The 18,149-nt window shown below is 43.0% G+C and overlaps 1 protein-coding gene across 5 annotated transcripts in view; it reads left to right on the top strand.

Moving 5' to 3' along the window:
• TULP1 (TUB like protein 1) overlaps positions 1 to 16,296 on the top strand; it is a 50,689-nt gene extending 34,393 nt beyond the window's left edge. For 3 of the 5 annotated variants that reach the window (XM_087959923.1, XM_087959925.1, XM_087959927.1), the window contains 4 exons: positions 512 to 683; positions 8,599 to 8,757; positions 9,772 to 11,323; positions 16,165 to 16,296. In XM_087959923.1, coding sequence (XP_087816049.1) covers positions 512 to 683; positions 8,599 to 8,732 — 306 coding nt within the window. In that variant the 3' untranslated portion in view covers positions 8,733 to 8,757; positions 9,772 to 11,323; positions 16,165 to 16,296. Of the gene's footprint in view, positions 1 to 511; positions 733 to 865; positions 1,172 to 8,598; positions 8,758 to 9,746; positions 11,324 to 16,164 lie in introns of those variants that run through there. The other 2 variants (XM_087959924.1, XM_087959926.1) reach the window with 2 other exon arrangements.
• Positions 16,297 to 18,149: the final 1,853 nt, after the last annotated feature.

Consider the following 18,149-nt stretch of genomic DNA (forward strand, 5'->3'; position numbering starts at 1 on the left):
TACATGAGGCATCACTATAAACATAATTCTTTCTTCAAAACATTCACAGCAGAAAACATTGATTCTGAAATTTGAGGAAAGAGTCAAAGGTAATCTTTCTTGATCTATGACTCCACCTGAGTTGGTACTCCAAAATTCCTAGTCAATATGCACCAGGTTGTCAAAAGCTAAGCTAAGGATTGCAAGCTTTGATATATAATTTATATGTGAATATTGTCCTTTACAAACTCCCTTGAACTCCATTCATGAAACCTGGAGGAACGAGTATGTGCATACTTAAGTTTCTTAGTATATTAATATCAGGTTTCGCGGCACAACTTTTAACAGGAGCAAGGCTAAGATGTTACTGTAATTATACTCAAAAAATATTAGAGGACTTCTTGTGATGTACACCATGAGAATCAATTGTATGTACATGTATTATTTCTTCATGCAAATATAACCAAATAAATATTTACGAAGATATATTTTTGAATTATTTGTGGTAATGCTTTTTCTCACAATTTCCTAGGATAATGATGGGTTACTCATGAGATGGCAGAATAAGATAATGGACAGCTTAATTGAGCTGCATAACAAAGCCCCTGTATGGAACGATGAAACTCAGTCTTACGTGCTGAACTTCCATGGAAGAGTTACACATGCTTCGGTTAAGAACTTCCAGATTGTGCACAATGAGGACCGTAAGTCTTGTGGGATTGTGGATTTAAAAAAAAACCTTCTACATCAGGGGTGTCCAACCTTGGCAACTTTAAGACTTGTGGACTTCAACTCCCAGAATTCCTCAGCCAGCAAAGAATTCTGGGAGTTGAAGTCCACAAGTCTTAAAGTTGCCAAGGTTGGACACCCCTGTTCTACATTATAGTGCTGATTGAAAAGCTGCTGCTGTTGCTAGTTAGACCCATGACTAAGGTAGGGGCATTTTTGCAAATTCAGAGTCAGAGTAGGCATTGTACTGCATTGTCCATTGAAAAAGAAATAAGCAAGAAAATCAAAATGAAATCCTGGATTTGCATGCTGGAATGGGCCACTGAATTGTGTTGCCCAACGGATGCTTTGGGGTTGACAAAGTATCCTAAGTTTCAAAGTACTTCCCAGCAAATTGAATTCCTGGGCTGGAAACTTACAGTCAGATCTGTCTTTTTTTTTAAAAAAAATCAATTTTTAAATTTCATTTGCATTTTTTTTCTTTTCTTCCCTTGATGCAAATTATCTAATCAATACAGCATTCCTCAGGTTTCCAAACAGTATGGATGGGAAAGATTAGTCCTATGAATTGCTTATATCAGTCTTCCCTCCATCTAGTAGGGACATTGACAGGACCCACATAATTAATTTGATGGAAGTGGTTAGCTTCCTACTTGTTCAAGGGAGACATATTAGATCAAAGTTTATCCCAGAAGTTGGGATACAACTAGGGAGTAAGGCAGGGCCAGATTTAGGCATAAGCAAAACAAGGTATAGCTTAGGGCTTCACAATTTGCAGAACCTCACAAAATTTCAGGGTACATTTTGGGTTTTGGGGTTTTTTTTTTTGTTTCAAAAATTCAGGTTTAAGTATTGTTTCCAGGATATACTATTATGATCTGCGAAAGAGATCAAGACAACTGATAAGCGTCTAATCCAGGGTGTCAACCTTGGCAACTTTAAGACTTTGGACTTCAACTCCCAGAATTCCTCAGCCAGCTATGCTGGCTGAGGAATTCTGGGAGTTGAAGTCCACAAGTCTTAAAGTTGCCAAGGTTGGACACCCCTGGTCTAATCAGTATGTACTGTACATTCATTTGAAACTAATTTGTATTTATTTCTTTAAATGCCCTGCTATGAAATAATTAGATGTTTCCAATGTTTTTGTGGCAACCCAAAGTCCTGTTTCAGTACGCAACCTTATTGAGACCTTCTGGTGTAATTTTATAACAAAAGGCCTCCAAGCTTAGGGCCTCACCAAGTCTAAATCTGACAGTGGAGCAGGGAAGAGAGTTTCTATATGTGGCTGCTTTTTCTCCACATGAATGCGTCCCCCTTTCCTGTCATGGACAGGACCAGATTAGATATGGTGAAAGATAGATGTGTACTTGTCTTCAAGTCAGCATTGATTGTTAGTGGCTATCTGGGCTAGAAAAACTGCTTCAGCTTCTGCAGGTTTTTTTAAAAGTGGTTTGCCATTTTCTCCTTCTTAGGGTTGAGAGAAATGACTGGACCAAAATCATTCAGTTGACTTTGTCACTAAGGCAAAACTACAACTCACAGTCTCCCAATTTCTAACCTGGTGCCTTAACCACTACACCAAACTGGTTCCCATGATTAATTAACATATACAATTTCAAACACTGAAACTGATGCCATGGAAACAGTATTGAGATTAAGATTGACCTAGCAGGAGAATACATTCATCTTTATTTCCCCCAACATGGTTCCAATGAAAATCCCATTTCAATTAATCTCAGAAATCCTATGTAAGTGAAACCAGGTTTGTCAGAACATGTGCTGTTTCCATATACCATTGGACTGGATTTGGTCCATTACTGAGAACAAGAATCCAACCAAATTTGGGGCACAGTGACCAGACCAGTGGTTTTTTCCCCCCTGACAGACAAGATTGGGCTCAAAGCCATGATTTGTTTAACCATGATTTGCTGAAAAAAACCATAACTGGCAGGGTTCACAAAATCCACTCAAAACATAACATTTGGTTCAATGGAATATGTGAACTAATCCATTGTTCTCTACTGGATCTACAAAGTTAGCTTTAAATGTTTGCCTTGACTTATAAAATGGAACCTTGATTTATGATGGCATGCTCAGAATCATACCAAACTGCTACAATCTGAGACATGGGAGCCATTTGAAACTGCATCTATATAAAAAGCAGTGGTTTCTAAGATCTAATTGAAAAACAAGGGTCGTATTTATTTTCCATTTTGTTCCATCTTATTTATTTCCATCACAAAAGTCTAGTTAACATTTATAGCAGTGGTGGGATTCAATTTTTTTTAGTACTGGTTCTGTGGGTGTGGTTTGGTGGGTGTGGCTTGGTGCGCATGGAAGGGGAAGGATACTTGTTAGGAATATAAGTCACCTAACAGCTATTTGGGTTGGAAATATATAAACCAGGATAGACATTTTAATACTGTCTCTTTAAGGGAATGCTAAACTTGTAATTAGGTGTGGTTTCTCAAACGGCCATAAGATGGAGCCAGAAACCTGGGTTGTTTATTCTTAGTCTCAGAAGAAGTCTCAGTGAGTCTCTGTTTCCTTCTGTTGGAGAGTATTGCCGTTCTTCCTAATTGACTGATATTCATGGATTTGATGTAAGTCTGTTACTGAACTGTTTTTGACACTGGATTTTGTTATTGGATTATCCCTGGACTAAAAACTGACTGATTTTACCTGTGAATGACTTTGGACTGCCTATTTTGAACTTTGCTTAAACTTTCTGGAAGTAAAAACCTACATTTACTGTACAGTGTATCTGTGTGGTGTGTGTGTATTATTCAAACACTTCTCTCAATACGTCTCCCTGTATGCGCTCATTCTCCTAACGGGGAATTACCTCAACAATACTGTAAAATCTCCATTCCCTCCCCACTCCTGGGGGAAGGTTACTGCAAAATCCCACTCCACTAACCTGCTTTCCAACTCTGTTGTGCAGGGCAACAAAAGAAGACCCAGCCGATCAGCTGGGACTCGGGAGGCAGAGAATAGATGGGGGTGGGGCCAGTCAGAGGTGGCATTTGCTGATTCTCCAATCTACTGAAAATTTCCGCTACCGGTTCTCCAGAACTGGTCAGAACCTGCTGAATACCACCTCTGCTTTAAAGGAATTCAAAGGGGTCTCCCATCCAGTCTCTAATCTGGCCAGTCTCTAATCTGTTTAGCTTTAGCAAGATGTCTGTATCAGAGATTATGAATATCTCCACAATCACGTAAGATTTTTCAGATTTCCATATGGAGGTGGCTATGTGAAATGCTTTTGGTAACTGTTGAAATGAATCGCTCAAACCAAAAGCAAAGCAGATCTTGGAGATTAGTCCTCTAACTGCTTAGGGCAATGGTTCTCAGCCTTTTCTTCCCCCAAAACCCCCTTTAAATAATTGTTTGTGGCCATGAACCATGGTTACAGAGACACCCAAGATTGAACTCAAGATTTAAATCGGAATAAGTTTTTTTATGTTGCATTAGAACGCTCAATTTCCAAATGGTAATTCAGAATGGCTTCTGTGAAATCTATAATTTATCGTGATTCCAGGGACACAAAGTGAATTTTGCAATCAGGTCTGAACAAAAAATCCAATTGTCCTGGATAGTATGGTATGAAATATAGTAAAAGTTCACTAGGGGGAGCATTATAAAAGGCTGACTGGAGTAACGTTTTGAATGGTCTGAGCCATCCAAAAAGCAAACTTGATTTTCTTTTTGCTCACTTGCTTTCATACAGTACCCTACACACATTTGAGCATAAACTCATACAACTCTGTTAAACATTAAAGAGCGTGCCAGGTGTTTTCTGAAAAGTCAAAAACTTCCAAAATTGGACAAGGTACAATACATCCAGAACAGCTGTAATGGCATAATTTGAGAATTTATTGCACTTGATTTATAATCTTTGATTCAAGAAAAGTTCTCTAAATTTCCTGGTGGTAAGAAACATTTTGAGGATGGCAAAGTGCCGAAGAATGTTACTGGTACATTCTTTGTCAGTCAAGAATTCAGTGACCACATATCCATTATTAGAAAGGACAGTTCTTTATTTCAGAAAGCTGCCCTTTATATTTATTTAACTTTTTTTGTTTTGGTCTTGAATTTTTCTTTGCAAATCAAAGTCATTAACATGGACATCTAATTTTTTAAAAATCTTTATGAACTTTCAGGTTTCTCCCTTTTTCAGCTTCTGTCTTTTATTTATTTATTTTTCCAAGGAAATGTGGTCACTATAGTCAAGAGGGATATGTATCCAGAGTTTCAAATGAAGTTGTACATGTTCTGTTGCTGACCATAGGGGGGCATTCACAGATTTCTCTGTTGAACTATGGCCAGCCCTCAGAGATAACAAGAATGTATGTAATCTCAGGATAAAAAGATGGGAATTGCAGAGCCCCTGGTTGTGAAGAAGCTTTTGACTTTTAACCTCCATTCCATTCCATGAACATATAAAACAGAGAAGATAAGCTCATTTAGATCCATGTCTGTCAGGAAAAGTGAAACTGTATTGAAAGTTAATAGGTATCACTTAGTAAACAGTATACATTACTGTAAAAGAAATTATATAATATATATATATATATATAAACTTGAAGATTTCATTCACAAAATTAACAACTGTGTGTGTGTTTTTTTTAAAAAAGCAAATAAGAGTAGAGTCTCTGGCAAAATATAAGGATGATCCTACAGTATATACCCTACACACACTGTATATATATTTATTTATTTATAAAATGTATTGGCCATCCATTTTACCACTGGCTAATTCTGGGTGGATTATATATCTACAATCTCCGTTATTGTCCAGTTTCAGACAGGCCATCCATGACTGATATTCATTGGCAAAAATATTTCCCAATGGAAATTTTTCTTCCAGTGCAAATTGAAGACACCAAAGGCCAATCAAGATTGGATGGGATATATATATATATATATATATAGAAAAGGTCATTATCTGCCCTGGATTTGATCCAAATAAAGAATCCTATACCTATTTACTGTTAAGAAGCCATTCATTCAGATTCTAATTATACGATGGTATTTGATCTTCATAAATGTTTTCTATGGATTAATCCTGATATGAATTCAATATGTTGAGTTCACATAAATGGGATCTAGGAATTTAAACATGTGTTTTGTGTGGTCAATGAGATCCTCGTTTTTATGTTTATTATGTTATCTTATTCTTTTGGTGCTCAATCAAAGCTATTATTTTGATGTTGATACGTAAGGAGAACCGAACATCATCACAATAGCATTTCCTTCCACCTTGCACATATATTGGGGATATAGACACACTCTGCAATCTACATCAGAACAGTAAACAGCAGCCGCCAAGCAATTTTCAGCCTGTGTGACTTGTCTGCTTGTCACCTGTCCAGCCCAATCAGGAGATGTTACTATCCGGGAGTGTAGGATTACAGGATAGAAAGAACCTGCTCAGGGCCCCAGTTATTTTTACAGATTTCTTGCTGCTCTCGCTGCAAACAAAGGGAGTCACAATCAAAACAGGGAATCAGAGAGGCCTTTAGAAGGCCACCCACAGGCCTGGTGAAAGAGCACATCTTTTGGAGGGGGCACAAACCTGTTTTTATTTTCTGTCCATTTAGCTGGAAAAAGGAAGAGGGCTTGCTTAGAAACTCTGTTGAAAAGGCATCAGCCATTCATTGCCCAGCAGGTGACCAGTTAATTTCTAAACCTTCTGGGTTGTCCTCTGTCCCATTATGCACTCATTCCCTTAGCATCTGAATATTTTTGTTTTGCTGCATATGATCTTCAGGCTCAGTAGTTAAAGATGCTGAGCTTGTCCACTGGAAAACTGACAGCCCAGGTTTGAGATCCTAGCATTGCGCAACGGGGTGAGCTCTCGTTCCTTGCCCTAGTTCCTGCCCACCTAGCAATTCAAAAGCATACAAACGTGACTAGATAAATAGGTACTGCTTTGGTAGGAAGGCAATAGGATTCCACGTGCCTTTGGGGTATAGCCATATTGGCTACATGACCACAGAAAATGCCTTTGAACAATGCTAGCTCCCTTGGCCAAGATTAGCTCCATGCCCTACATGAGCATATATTGGGGATATATGAACAATATGCCCTAGAATCAGATACGACTAGACAGGAAAACCTTTACCTTTATCCTTACTGGAAAAAAACATCAAAGGAGTGAGTCTTTGATTACACAGTTGCCCTGCCTAAGTCATCAACATTTATTATTTCTTTAAAAAAAACAATTTATGTGGCTGTTCTAGCAGTGAAATTCAATTTTTTTTACTACCGGTTCTGTGGGTGTGGCTTGGTGGGCGTGGCAGGGGAAAGATACTGTAAAATCTCCAGTCAGAGGTGGTATTTGCAGATTCTCCGAACTACTCAAAATTTCCACCACCGGTTCTCCAGAACTGGTCAGAACCTGCTGAATACCACCCCTGGGCTGTTCATTTCACAAGTGGGATATGGGAGGCTAACACAAGTTAACAACTGAAGCAGCAACAATCCAAAATAATTAAAAATGGTTATAATAGCAATCAAATTAAGTGCACCTGAGGTCTCATCTGTGCTTAATGCCTGCTGGGAAAGTCAAGTCTTAAAAAGCTTTACAGAAGGTTGACAGGATAAGGGACATTCAGAATTCATGAGAATGGGGTTGCCATATGGCAAGCATTGCAGCAGAGAAGACACAATTTGTATATCCCTCTTGCAAGTTTCTCTTATTATAACCAGTTTTATTAAAAGTAGTTTTAACCATCATGTGGAATTGATCTCATGATCTGGTCTCTATAGTGAAGCTGATAACAATTTTGCAGTACTGATTGTGCTGCATCTCCTCCTCCTCCTCCTCCTCTTCCTCCTTAAAATTCAGCGAATCAGGGAGGGGTCTGTCTGAGTTGCTTCCAAACATTATCTGGACATTCTGGACTTTAAAAAAAATACGTAAGTTCCTTTTGCGTAGACAGCAGGTTCGGTGTATCTCTGCCAAGGTAATCTCTTACTCTATTATTCACAAAGGTGGAGAAGATGAAATAGCGGTGCAATGCTTATGTATTTGTAATGCTAGAAGATTTCCACTCAGAAGCAAATACTGTTTTGTGGGACAATATACGGCAATCCAACTGAGATTACAATCTTGACAATTGTAGCAGTTATGTTATAATGATTATCCTACTTTTAAATTGAGCATCATAGTCCAGAAACTCAGCAAGGATGTTGATGAGGTATGTGTGTTGTGGGAGAATGGGAGTTTCATTCAATTCTTTTTATTGCTCTGGGAATTGCTCTGTCTATTGTATCCTCCTCCTCTCTTGGGCAATAGGTCACAGATTCAGCTTTATTTCCCCAAATTCTTTCCCCTGTGCCAGATTAGAAGACTTCTTTCAGTGCAACTGATTGCTGTGCAAATTATCTAATGACAGCATTTATCTCATGTGGGTTTGCTGCCAGTCTCTTTGGGCTGGATATGGTATAATTGCAGAATGTACATGTGTGGCATAAGAGTCCGTATCCAGGATTCTCCCATGCCAAAGGTATCTGTAGGGTGTGGTCAAGAAAAGTTTAGATGCCAATCATGACGTGTGATCACAACTCTATGACACACATAAAAAAACCAGGCAGAGATTTAGTTGCACTGTTGCAGCTGCCATCCTGGCTTTTTTGACCATGCTCTTTGGACATCCATACTCCCAAGCTCTCTTATGTCTTTTCTTTTAGACTGAACAATGCTAAAACAGACACACAAAAAAGAGTAGAGGAAAACACCTCCTTGGTCAGCTTTATTAATAGTAATCCCTCTCCATCCCCCTTTGTTCAATTTGTCCTGTCATGCATTCTGCAGAAGACCAAAAGTTTCCATGGTAAACTTTTTATCTTCTAACCCGATAATGTCATTTTTCTTTCCTGCAGTTGAATACATCATCTTACAGTTTGGCCGAGTGGCTGATGATGTTTTTACCATGGACTACAATTACCCACTTTGTGCTGTGCAGGCTTTTGCCATTGCCCTCTCAAGCTTCGATGGGAAACTGGCCTGTGAATAGCAACCTACAATGCCATCATGCCAAGGTTTGTAACCAGGTCTGGACCAGCTAGGTCAAATTCCCTCTGTTTGGTCTGACAGTGCAAGCACAAATATGCCTGATCAAATTAAAGCCAGGAAGGATGATATGAAGGGGAATGAAAGCTCAGTTGGTGTTGTTAAACATCACCAAATACTATTGGGGGAAATCTGGCAAAATTTTGAGTGCATATTTGTGTAGTGTCATGTTAGCTAGTAATACCATATGCACATATTTGTCTTTAGCATCTGCCTGTGAACATTTGAAGCCATGGTTCACAAAGACTGAAAACAACTTGGTTGTGAATATTGTTAAGTTATCCATTCCTAAGGGATTTGGAACCAGCTGGTCATCTCAGGCTGCCAGTGATTTATTGTATGTTTGAATCTCAAGAAGATTTGAGTGTTTACATAAGTGTTTCTCAATCTCAGCAATTTTAAGATGTGTGGGCTTTGATGCTGGCTGGGGAATTCTGGAAGTTGAAGTCCATGTATCTTAAAGTTTCTGAGATTGAAAAACACTAGTTTAGGTAATTTGCTGTGGTGGTGGGTGGGTGGATGGTTTTGTTTGGTTATGTAAAATTGACACGAGAAAAGGAAGCTGTTTTCCTGAAATGATAATGATAATTGAAAAACAATGGACAAGGTGTACTTTATTGTCTTTTCCAAAATCATGGTCTGCCTGCTAGTCACAGGAATCTAGATGAATGTGTAAATTTGTTGGTTATAAAAAGATAAATTACTTGTGAGGGAAGAACAACCAATGGATTAGAGTTAAGTTTGCAAATTGGGGTTTGAACACCTTTCTTTAAATACTAACTGAATAAAGTAGGAATAATATATTTAAATTATGCACACCTCAATGAGCAGGGAGATTTTGGTGCTTAGATAAATTCTTTTGGAATGGGGCTATTTATAAAATTTAAGCATAGTAGAGAGCTGCAATATAATATATTTCTACAAAGATATATTCTGTCTCTGTCTTTTTCTCTCTCAGTTATTCCTTTCTTCTTCATTCCCAGCTTCAATGACATTTTCTCAGTCAAGGAACAGTCTTGCTCACGTCCTCAAATTAGTACTGCTCTTCCAGAACATTCCTGAGCATTACCTTATCATTCTGAAGAAGGTGATTTGAAAAGGTTGCAAATTATCACCTTAAAACTTATTAGCAACAAATATGTCTGGCCCAAACTTGCTTGGCAGGATCCAGTTCCACCCTCTTTCTCAGCATACCCAGCAATTAGGGTTAATCTGTATAACCAAGTTGTCCTACTAACCATTTCTCTGATGGCAACTTCTATCCACCCCCAGCCCACCAGGAAGACCGGCTGTACCCATCTTTCCTGTCAAGAACCAAAAATGATGTTTTTCCTAATGCCATGCTTCATTTTGGTATAGAGAAAGATCTCCACTCCAGTTAGCTATCATGGACAATGCCAGTTGGCATTTTGTTCTGGAATCAACTCTTGATTGATCTGAAAAAAGCAGACCCTACACTTGTGGGAAAATACTAGGAAGAAAAGGAAAAGACAGAATGACTTACCTCTTCTGAATGGATCTAAGTTGATGAACCTGTTTGCTTCTTGGTTTCACCAGTGGACCAGTGAAGTGGTGACCTTTTTCAGGTTTGCTTTAGATTTTTTGTGCCTACCTCTTCCCCTAGTTTCCACTCTGTTTTCACCTGTCTGCTTGTGTTGTAATTGCATCTCAACAATTTGGTGGAAAAAAACCAAGACCAAGAGGAAATGAGCCTTGTTGCTACAATAATAATTTTTAAAAAAACCTGTAAGTTGATTGTTTCACTGATCAAAAATGAAAGGTTCAAATTGTTTTAAGTTCACTGATTGAGCCATGAAAAATGGTCCTTCCTTCCTTCCTTCCTTCCTTCCTTCCTTCCTTCCTTCCTTCCTTCCTTCCTTCCTTCCTTCCTTCTTTCTCCACTGGTGGATATAACAATCAGAAAAGTATCAAGTTGAAGAGAGTCAACAGAGAGGACTTTGTACAAACATTCTAACAAAGGAAACCATTGTTCTCAAAGACATATCCACTGAAGAGAAGGATGTTGGTACTTGCTTTCCCAGTATGAAAAAGAAGACTTGGGGGGAGGGGGGGTTTCCACCAAGCAGGAGCTGTGGTAAGCAAAACCTAATCAGAAACTCAGGCCACTTCCATGGCCAAAGCAGAGAAGAAAATTGAAGTACAGAAAGGGATTTCTTCCAGTTTCATTTCTACCCTATTTATACACAGGAGCTTAAGCTTGCGGCATGGAAATATTGGAGCTAAATATATTAGAAAGATTTTTATTTTTATTTAGTGTTCCTTGAGAAATCATCCATCTCTTGATTCTACAAGAAGCACAGTCACCTCCTAGAAGCTCAGAGAGTATTTTGATTACAGACTACTCTAGCAGTCATTACTGGGCTCATAACAATGAATGATTTGGCTAAGAGAATTTAGACAAAATTAGTAGTTATTTGTCAAATATCTTCAATATACTGTGGATATTATTTAACTGGATATTCCTGAATTTATTTGAATGGTAATTTCAACTCTGTACATTAGTATTTCCCCATAGTATCTGTTCTGTACAAGTCAATTTACATACTCGTAGCCCCGCGTCGCGATTGGTTAAGGCGCGGCGATCGGATTGGTCGAGCGAGCCGCACTGATTGGTCCGTTACGAATCCCCGCGATTGGTGGAAACTAATCGCGGGAGATTCAAGCGGTGTCATTGGCGCGCGCCGCGCGGCTCGGGAATAAAAAGCCGCAGTTTTTCCCTTCAAGCTTAAGCTGTATCAGGAGCCAATAAAGAGCTGAAACCAAGTCACCGACTCCAGCTTCCTTTCTCGACGGACACGACACTGGCGACGAGGGTGGGATCCAGAGAATAACCACCGAGCACGTGTCCAGAGGAAGACAAAGGACCGACGAGATGGCCAGCATGACCCCACCAGCACCCTTCAACCCCGCTACCGAGGACTGGGAATCGTACACGGATAGATTCCTGATGTTCCTCAAGTAGCAATTTGAAGGATGCGAACGGGCAGAAGAAAAGGGCCGTCTTCCTCACACACTGCGGGCCCGCAGTGTTTAAGATGGCCAAAGCCCTCGCGAAGCCAGAGGACGTGAAGGCGATGGACTGGGCCGATCTCGAGCCACTCCTTCGGAACCACTACGCCCCGCTGTGCCCATCCTCATCCGGCGGGATGAGTTCTATCAGCGAAACCAGCGGCAGGACGAGAGCATTAGCGACTTTATAGCCGCCTTGCGAGACCTAGGGGGGATGTGCGAGTTCAGGGACCTGGACGATGTCCTCCGAGACCGCGTGGTCCTAGGCCTCAGGGATCAGGCACTAAAAAGTCGACTGATGGCGAAAGGCAACATCGACCTCGGGACGCCCTGGCCGAAGCTTCCGCAGCGAAGCCACCCGGAAGTCAGCAGCCAGACTTCGGAGAGCAGACAACGGGGACCACACTGAAACCCCGAGACAAGCCGACGAGAAACCACCACACACCACGGGGACCTGGACTCCGCCTCCGATACCACGGACGAGGAGGAAGACGTCCACCGACTACAAACAGGACGGGACCGGCGAGATCAACGGGTCGTAAGTCGGGAACCAGTGCGCCGGGTGCGGGGAAACCACTTTCGATCCGAGTGCCGTTTTATCGACGCGATCTGCCGGCATTGCAACAAGAAGGGCCACATCGCCCGAGTCTGCCGACTCAAAAGACACACAGCCCCGCCGGCGAGAACCAAGCAACCGGGACGAGACGACACCCCCGAGAACCAGAGATCGCCAAGCCGACTATCGCTGGAACCGAGACAACCGAGGACGACGGAGCGGGAAGGCCGACAGAGAGAAGAAACCCACCAGACGGTCACCATCGGCCATGCCGAAACCACGGATGCCCGGAAGGTCTACGTGGAGGTGAGCATCGAGGGCGAACCATGCCGGATGGAGGTAGACCGGATCCTACCTCTCCATGGTCGCCTGGAAAGAACTCAAGCGCCTGGTGCCAAACATCCAGAAAAAGGACTGGAGAACCAGAAACTGATCATCAAGGACTATCAGGGGAACCGCATCCCGTCATTGGGACCGGACAGTTCGTGGTGACTTTCAAAAACCGCACCGCGAAACTTCCCCTGACTATCGTGGACCGGAACCGACCCAGCCTTTTAGGACTCCAATGGTTCGCGCCACTCGGGATCGAGGTCACGGGAGTAAACCACACCACAGAGGCCGACTGGGAGCAGCAGCTGGCGAGGACTTCCAAGAAGTATTCGACGGCACCCTAGGCAAGTACAAGGGCCCCCTATCTCCTTTAGCCTAGACCCAAATGTCGCCCCCATACGCCTAAAACCCGACGGGTGCCTTTTGCACTCCGGACGAAAATAGACGAGCAGATTGACAAACTCGTCAAACAGGGGTTTTGCAGCCAATCGACCACGCCCGGTGGAGACCCTATAGTCACCCCAGTCAAACCAGATGGGTCAGTAAGGATCTGCGGGGACTATAAGGCCACCCTCAATTGCGCCCTGCAACAAAGCGCCTACCCCGTCCCAGTAGTGCAACACCTATTACACTCGCTGGGGGGCAAGGTTCTTGCAGCTCGACCTGGCGCAAGCCTATCAGCAACTGCCGGTCGATGAAGAAACCGCCGAGGCGCAAACAATAGTCACCCACCGGGAGCGTTTCGTTGTAACCGACTCCAGTTTGGAGTCAGCGTAGCCCCAGGAATTTTCAGAGCCTCATGGAGAGACTGCTGCGAGGAATCAAGGGGTGGTTCCCTATTTTGACGATGTATTGGTGTCAGCAGCCAACCAGGAGGAACTAGAGGGTCGCCTAAGGGAGGTACTAGAAAAATTCAAAGGGCCGGGCTAAAGGTGAAGAAAGAGAAATGCCAGCTATACACAGAGCAAGTCGAGTTTCTGGGGTACCTCCTAGACCGACATGGCATCCACCCAACCGGAAGCAAGGTCAAAGCCATAAAGGAAGCCCCCACACCCAAGAACAAAACAGAGCTGCAGGCATTTCTGGGACTGCTAAATTTTTACAATGTGTTCTTGCCCCAAAAAGCGACGGCGGAGCCTTTGCATAGGCTCCTGGACAGGACGGCCAAATGGACCTGGGGAAAACGGGAGGACACCGCATTCAAGAATACCAAAGACCTACTCACCTCGGATGCCGTTCTCATTCAGTATAATGAGACCCTACCCATCGCCGTCACATGCGACGCCTCACCATTTGGCGTCGGCGCTGTCCTCAGCCATACACTCCCAGACGGAAAAGAAGCACCCATCGCTTTCTTTTCAAGAACACTCAGCAAACCCGAAAGAAACTACAGCCAATTAGATAAGGAGGCACTGGCCATCGTCGCAGCAGTAAAGAAGTTCCACAGTACCTCTACGGACCGCCGATTCACCCTCATCACAGACCACAAGCCGCTGCTAGGCATCCTGGCGGGGAACAAGGCCACACCGAACATCCTATCCCCCAGGATGACAAGGTGGTCTGAGTTCCTCGCCGCCCGACTACCGGCTCACACACAGACCGGGTAAGACGATCTCCCATGCAGACGCGTTGAGCCGCTCGCCGCTTCCCGACCTAGACGACGATCCAGCTCACGGCGACCACCCTCAGCATAGAGACATTGCCGGACCTACCCATAACCGCGTCAGACATTGCCCGAGAGACTAATAAAGACAAGCGTCTGGCGCGGGTATTACATTGGGTAGCAAAGGGATGGCCAGAGAAAGACAGCGATGATGCATTCAGGACATTCGAAACCGGCAAACAGAACTGTCACTACAGAAAGGTTGTTTGTTATGGGGGACAGGGTGGTCATACCGGAAAAACTGCAAGGGAAGGTATTACAATTATTACGAAGGGCACCCGGGATTGTGAGGACTAAAGCTTTAGCCAGAAGCTATGCTTGGTGGCCAGGTATGGACAAGGAGATCGAGGCCTGGGTAGCCAAGTGCTCGCGCTGCCAAGAAACCAGACCAAATCCCCTGCAGCACCAATTTTAGAATGGGAACGCCCAGGGGACCATGGTCGAGACTCCATATAGACTTTGCCGGGCCCACAAAGGGAACACATTCCTCATCACGGTGGATGCTTACTCCAACTGGCTGGAGGTAAGCAACATGAAGACCACCACAACAGATGCGGTAACAAGGTCTTAAACAAACTCTTCGCAACCCACGGTCTTCCGGATGTCATCGTGTCAGACAACGGGCCCCAGTTCACCTCGCTGGAATTCGAAAGATTCCTAGCGGGCGAGGCATACGACACGCACTGACAGCGACGGCGCATCCGGCCAATGGTAGGGCAGAACGGATGGTTCAATTTACAAAAAGAACCCTCCAAAAGATCGAACACGGGACATACAAGAAAAAATAAATAAAATGCTCCTAATACAACATATCACCCCTAACACAACGACTAACAAAAGCCCGGCAGAATTACTAATGGGGAGAAAACTAAGGTCACCACTCGACAGACTACACCCCACATACAACCCGGAAAAACCCCGGACTCATCTAGCAAGCACCGGGTTTTACACCAGGCGACGCAGTCTATGCAAAAACCTTACCGGAGACCCACTATGGGTACCGGCAACTATAACCCAACTGACAGGACCCCACTCCTACCGACTACAGACAACCGACGGACAAACATGGAAACGCCACATCGATCAAATAAGATCAAGAACAAAAAACACAACCGACACGCAACCAAACACAGGCGACCCCGATAACACAAACCAAGAGGGAGGGAAGATACAGAGGATCAAATAGGAACTAACCAGCAATACTCACCAGTCAACAGCCAGCCCGAAGTCTCACCAGGAAGGAACAGCCAGGCCAGCTCAACCAGCCCGGAAAGACCAGGCAGGAGCGGCGAAAGTCGCAGCTCGACCAACCCGGGTAGACCGGGAGGGAGCTGCAACAAGAGGCCCAGCGACACCTTCCAGGGGGTTCCATCGACAGGGCCAAGAGAAACAGAAGTCCCGACCGAACCGGCCGGGAACCAAACAACAACTAAGCTGCGCAAGTCAAATAGACAAGTACGAAGCCCCGCCTACCTACGGGACTACGTTACGTAGGACCGAACCAAGAGGAGGGTGTTCTGTACAAGTCAATTTACATACTCGTAGCCCGCGTCGCGATTGGTTAAGGCGCGCGGCGATCGGATTGGTCGGCGAGCCGCACTGATTGGTCGTTCGAATCCCCGCGATTGGTGGAAACTAATCGCGGGAGATTCGAAGCGGTGTCATTGCACGCGACGCCGCGGCTCGGGAATAAAAAGCCGCAGTTTTTCCCTTCAAGCTTAAGCTGTATCAGGAGCCAATAAAGAGCTGAAACCAAGTCACCGACTCCGAGCTTCCTTTTCTCGACGGACACGACAGTATCATTGTTAGGGTGTTAACATCCACCTTTTAAAAAACCAGTCTGATATCTTTATTATCAAATGTTATACTGTAATATTCACCAAGTTAGGACCAAGCTACTCCTAAATAAAGAAAAAGCTGGGAAGGAAGGAAGGAAGGAAGGAAGGAAGGAAGGAAGGAAGGAAGGAAGGAAGGAAGGAAGGAGTGTATTTTACAAAATAAATTAGTAGATCTCAGTCAAATTTATCAAGCGTGAAAGCACAGGGATGTATTCTAGTAAATGAAGTTAACCTTATTTAAGTTTAGTTGCAAATGTATTTTTAATTATTATTCCACCTTGCTTTCCAAGAATGTCAAGAGGAGAGCATAGTACTGCAGATGCGTTATACATCATTTGGGAGTAGGGAAGTCTCCCTCACTATTTAGCCACCTGTTGTTTAATGCATAACTGATAACTTCCATCCTACAATCTGAACACCTTCAGACCAAACTATTTCTTCACTGAAATGACTGTCAAAAGCAGCAGAAAGCTCCAATGGAAGGCTAAGTTGTTGCAGGAAGTACTTAGTAACAATGACTCAAAGGTGTGGCCCTCTTTGTGAATCAGTGTGGCACTTCACAAGAGTATCGATGAGGGAATGTTATGCTTGCTTTTTCTTTCTGGAAGCTTTCGCATGAGCCTTGCCTTCCTGGGGGGCTCATTTGGTGGATTTGCCTGAAAATGGATGTGTTTAAATTTGAGTAGGACATCAAAGGTGCTTGTGCCAACAAGTGAACTTTTGTTTCATCCAGGGTTCAGTTAGGTAGAGTGAGAGCCTTCACTTCCTGTCCTCATGTGACACTCATGATTATTACTGTGGGATGTAGGATGATGCCTTCCAAGTCACAATGAATCATACATGTAGGTGTGGAAGGAAGGCTGGGAGATGCTTTGTACATGTGAGCTGTAATTAATTGTTATTGTTATTCTGATTAATTGTAAAAGGAAAGACACATATAAATCCTGGCGGTTTCTGAATGTTTTTCCCCTCCCCCTCCATTATTTAATATGAACCATTGTTATAATAATACAGAAGCCTTTCCCAACCTGGTTTCCTCCAGATACGTTAGGCTATAACTCCTATCATCCTCAGCCAGCCCTTAGCATGACAACATTTGGAAAACACTATGCCAGGAAAGGGCAATTCATATCTGGATAGAGAAACAAAGGCACCAACGAGCTCCAGGCTGAAAAATGCAATGTTTCAGCCAAAGTTTTTACAGTTTGTGTTGACCTCCTACTAGAGGAGTTGTGTAAAAACATTATTCAGACAAGTACAAATGCACTGCAGCAACTCGGAAGACAAGAAGAAAACAGATCCCTTATATCAAGGGTCTCCAACCTTGACAACTTTAAGACTTGTGGACTTCAACTCCCAGCTGGCTGAGGAACTCTGGGAGTTGAAGTCCAAAAGTCTTAAAGTTGCCAAGGTTGGAGACCCCTGACCTATACAACATTTGCCAACTTTATTTAAAAAATGCCTGATCACTCAACCACTACAGCACAACCAACACAAGCTATGAAATGGATAATGCTACCAAAACATCAAAAACATCCCAGAAACAACCATGGACTATTGCAACTACATGGCGTTATTGTAGCATACAAACCAACTAAAACCCTCCAAAACTTCTTAAGTAAACCAGAAGATTCAGTAGCCCAAGAACAAAAAACCAAGAGTCACCTACAACATACTGTGTAAGAATTATAGTAATCACTATGTAAGGCAGAGAAGCAAAAGACAAGCACAGTGCATCCAAACCAGCAACCAGATGACATAATGAAAATTCTTTAACTTCACAACACATGGACAGACTCAACCATAGTTTAACTGGGGAATTGTGAGCATCCTAGATGAAGCTAAATCCAAAAAGCTTGGCATTCAGACAAATCAGCCATCAATAGACACAGAGAGAAATCACATTTACACTCCATTCAAAAATAATAATAAAAAAGTTAAGAA

The sequence above is a fragment of the Notechis scutatus genome, chromosome 3 (genome assembly GCF_049901735.1).
Source record: "Notechis scutatus isolate UNSWTSFEM ecotype Mainland chromosome 3, rNotScu1.2, whole genome shotgun sequence".
Taxonomy (NCBI): domain Eukaryota; kingdom Metazoa; phylum Chordata; class Lepidosauria; order Squamata; family Elapidae; genus Notechis; species Notechis scutatus.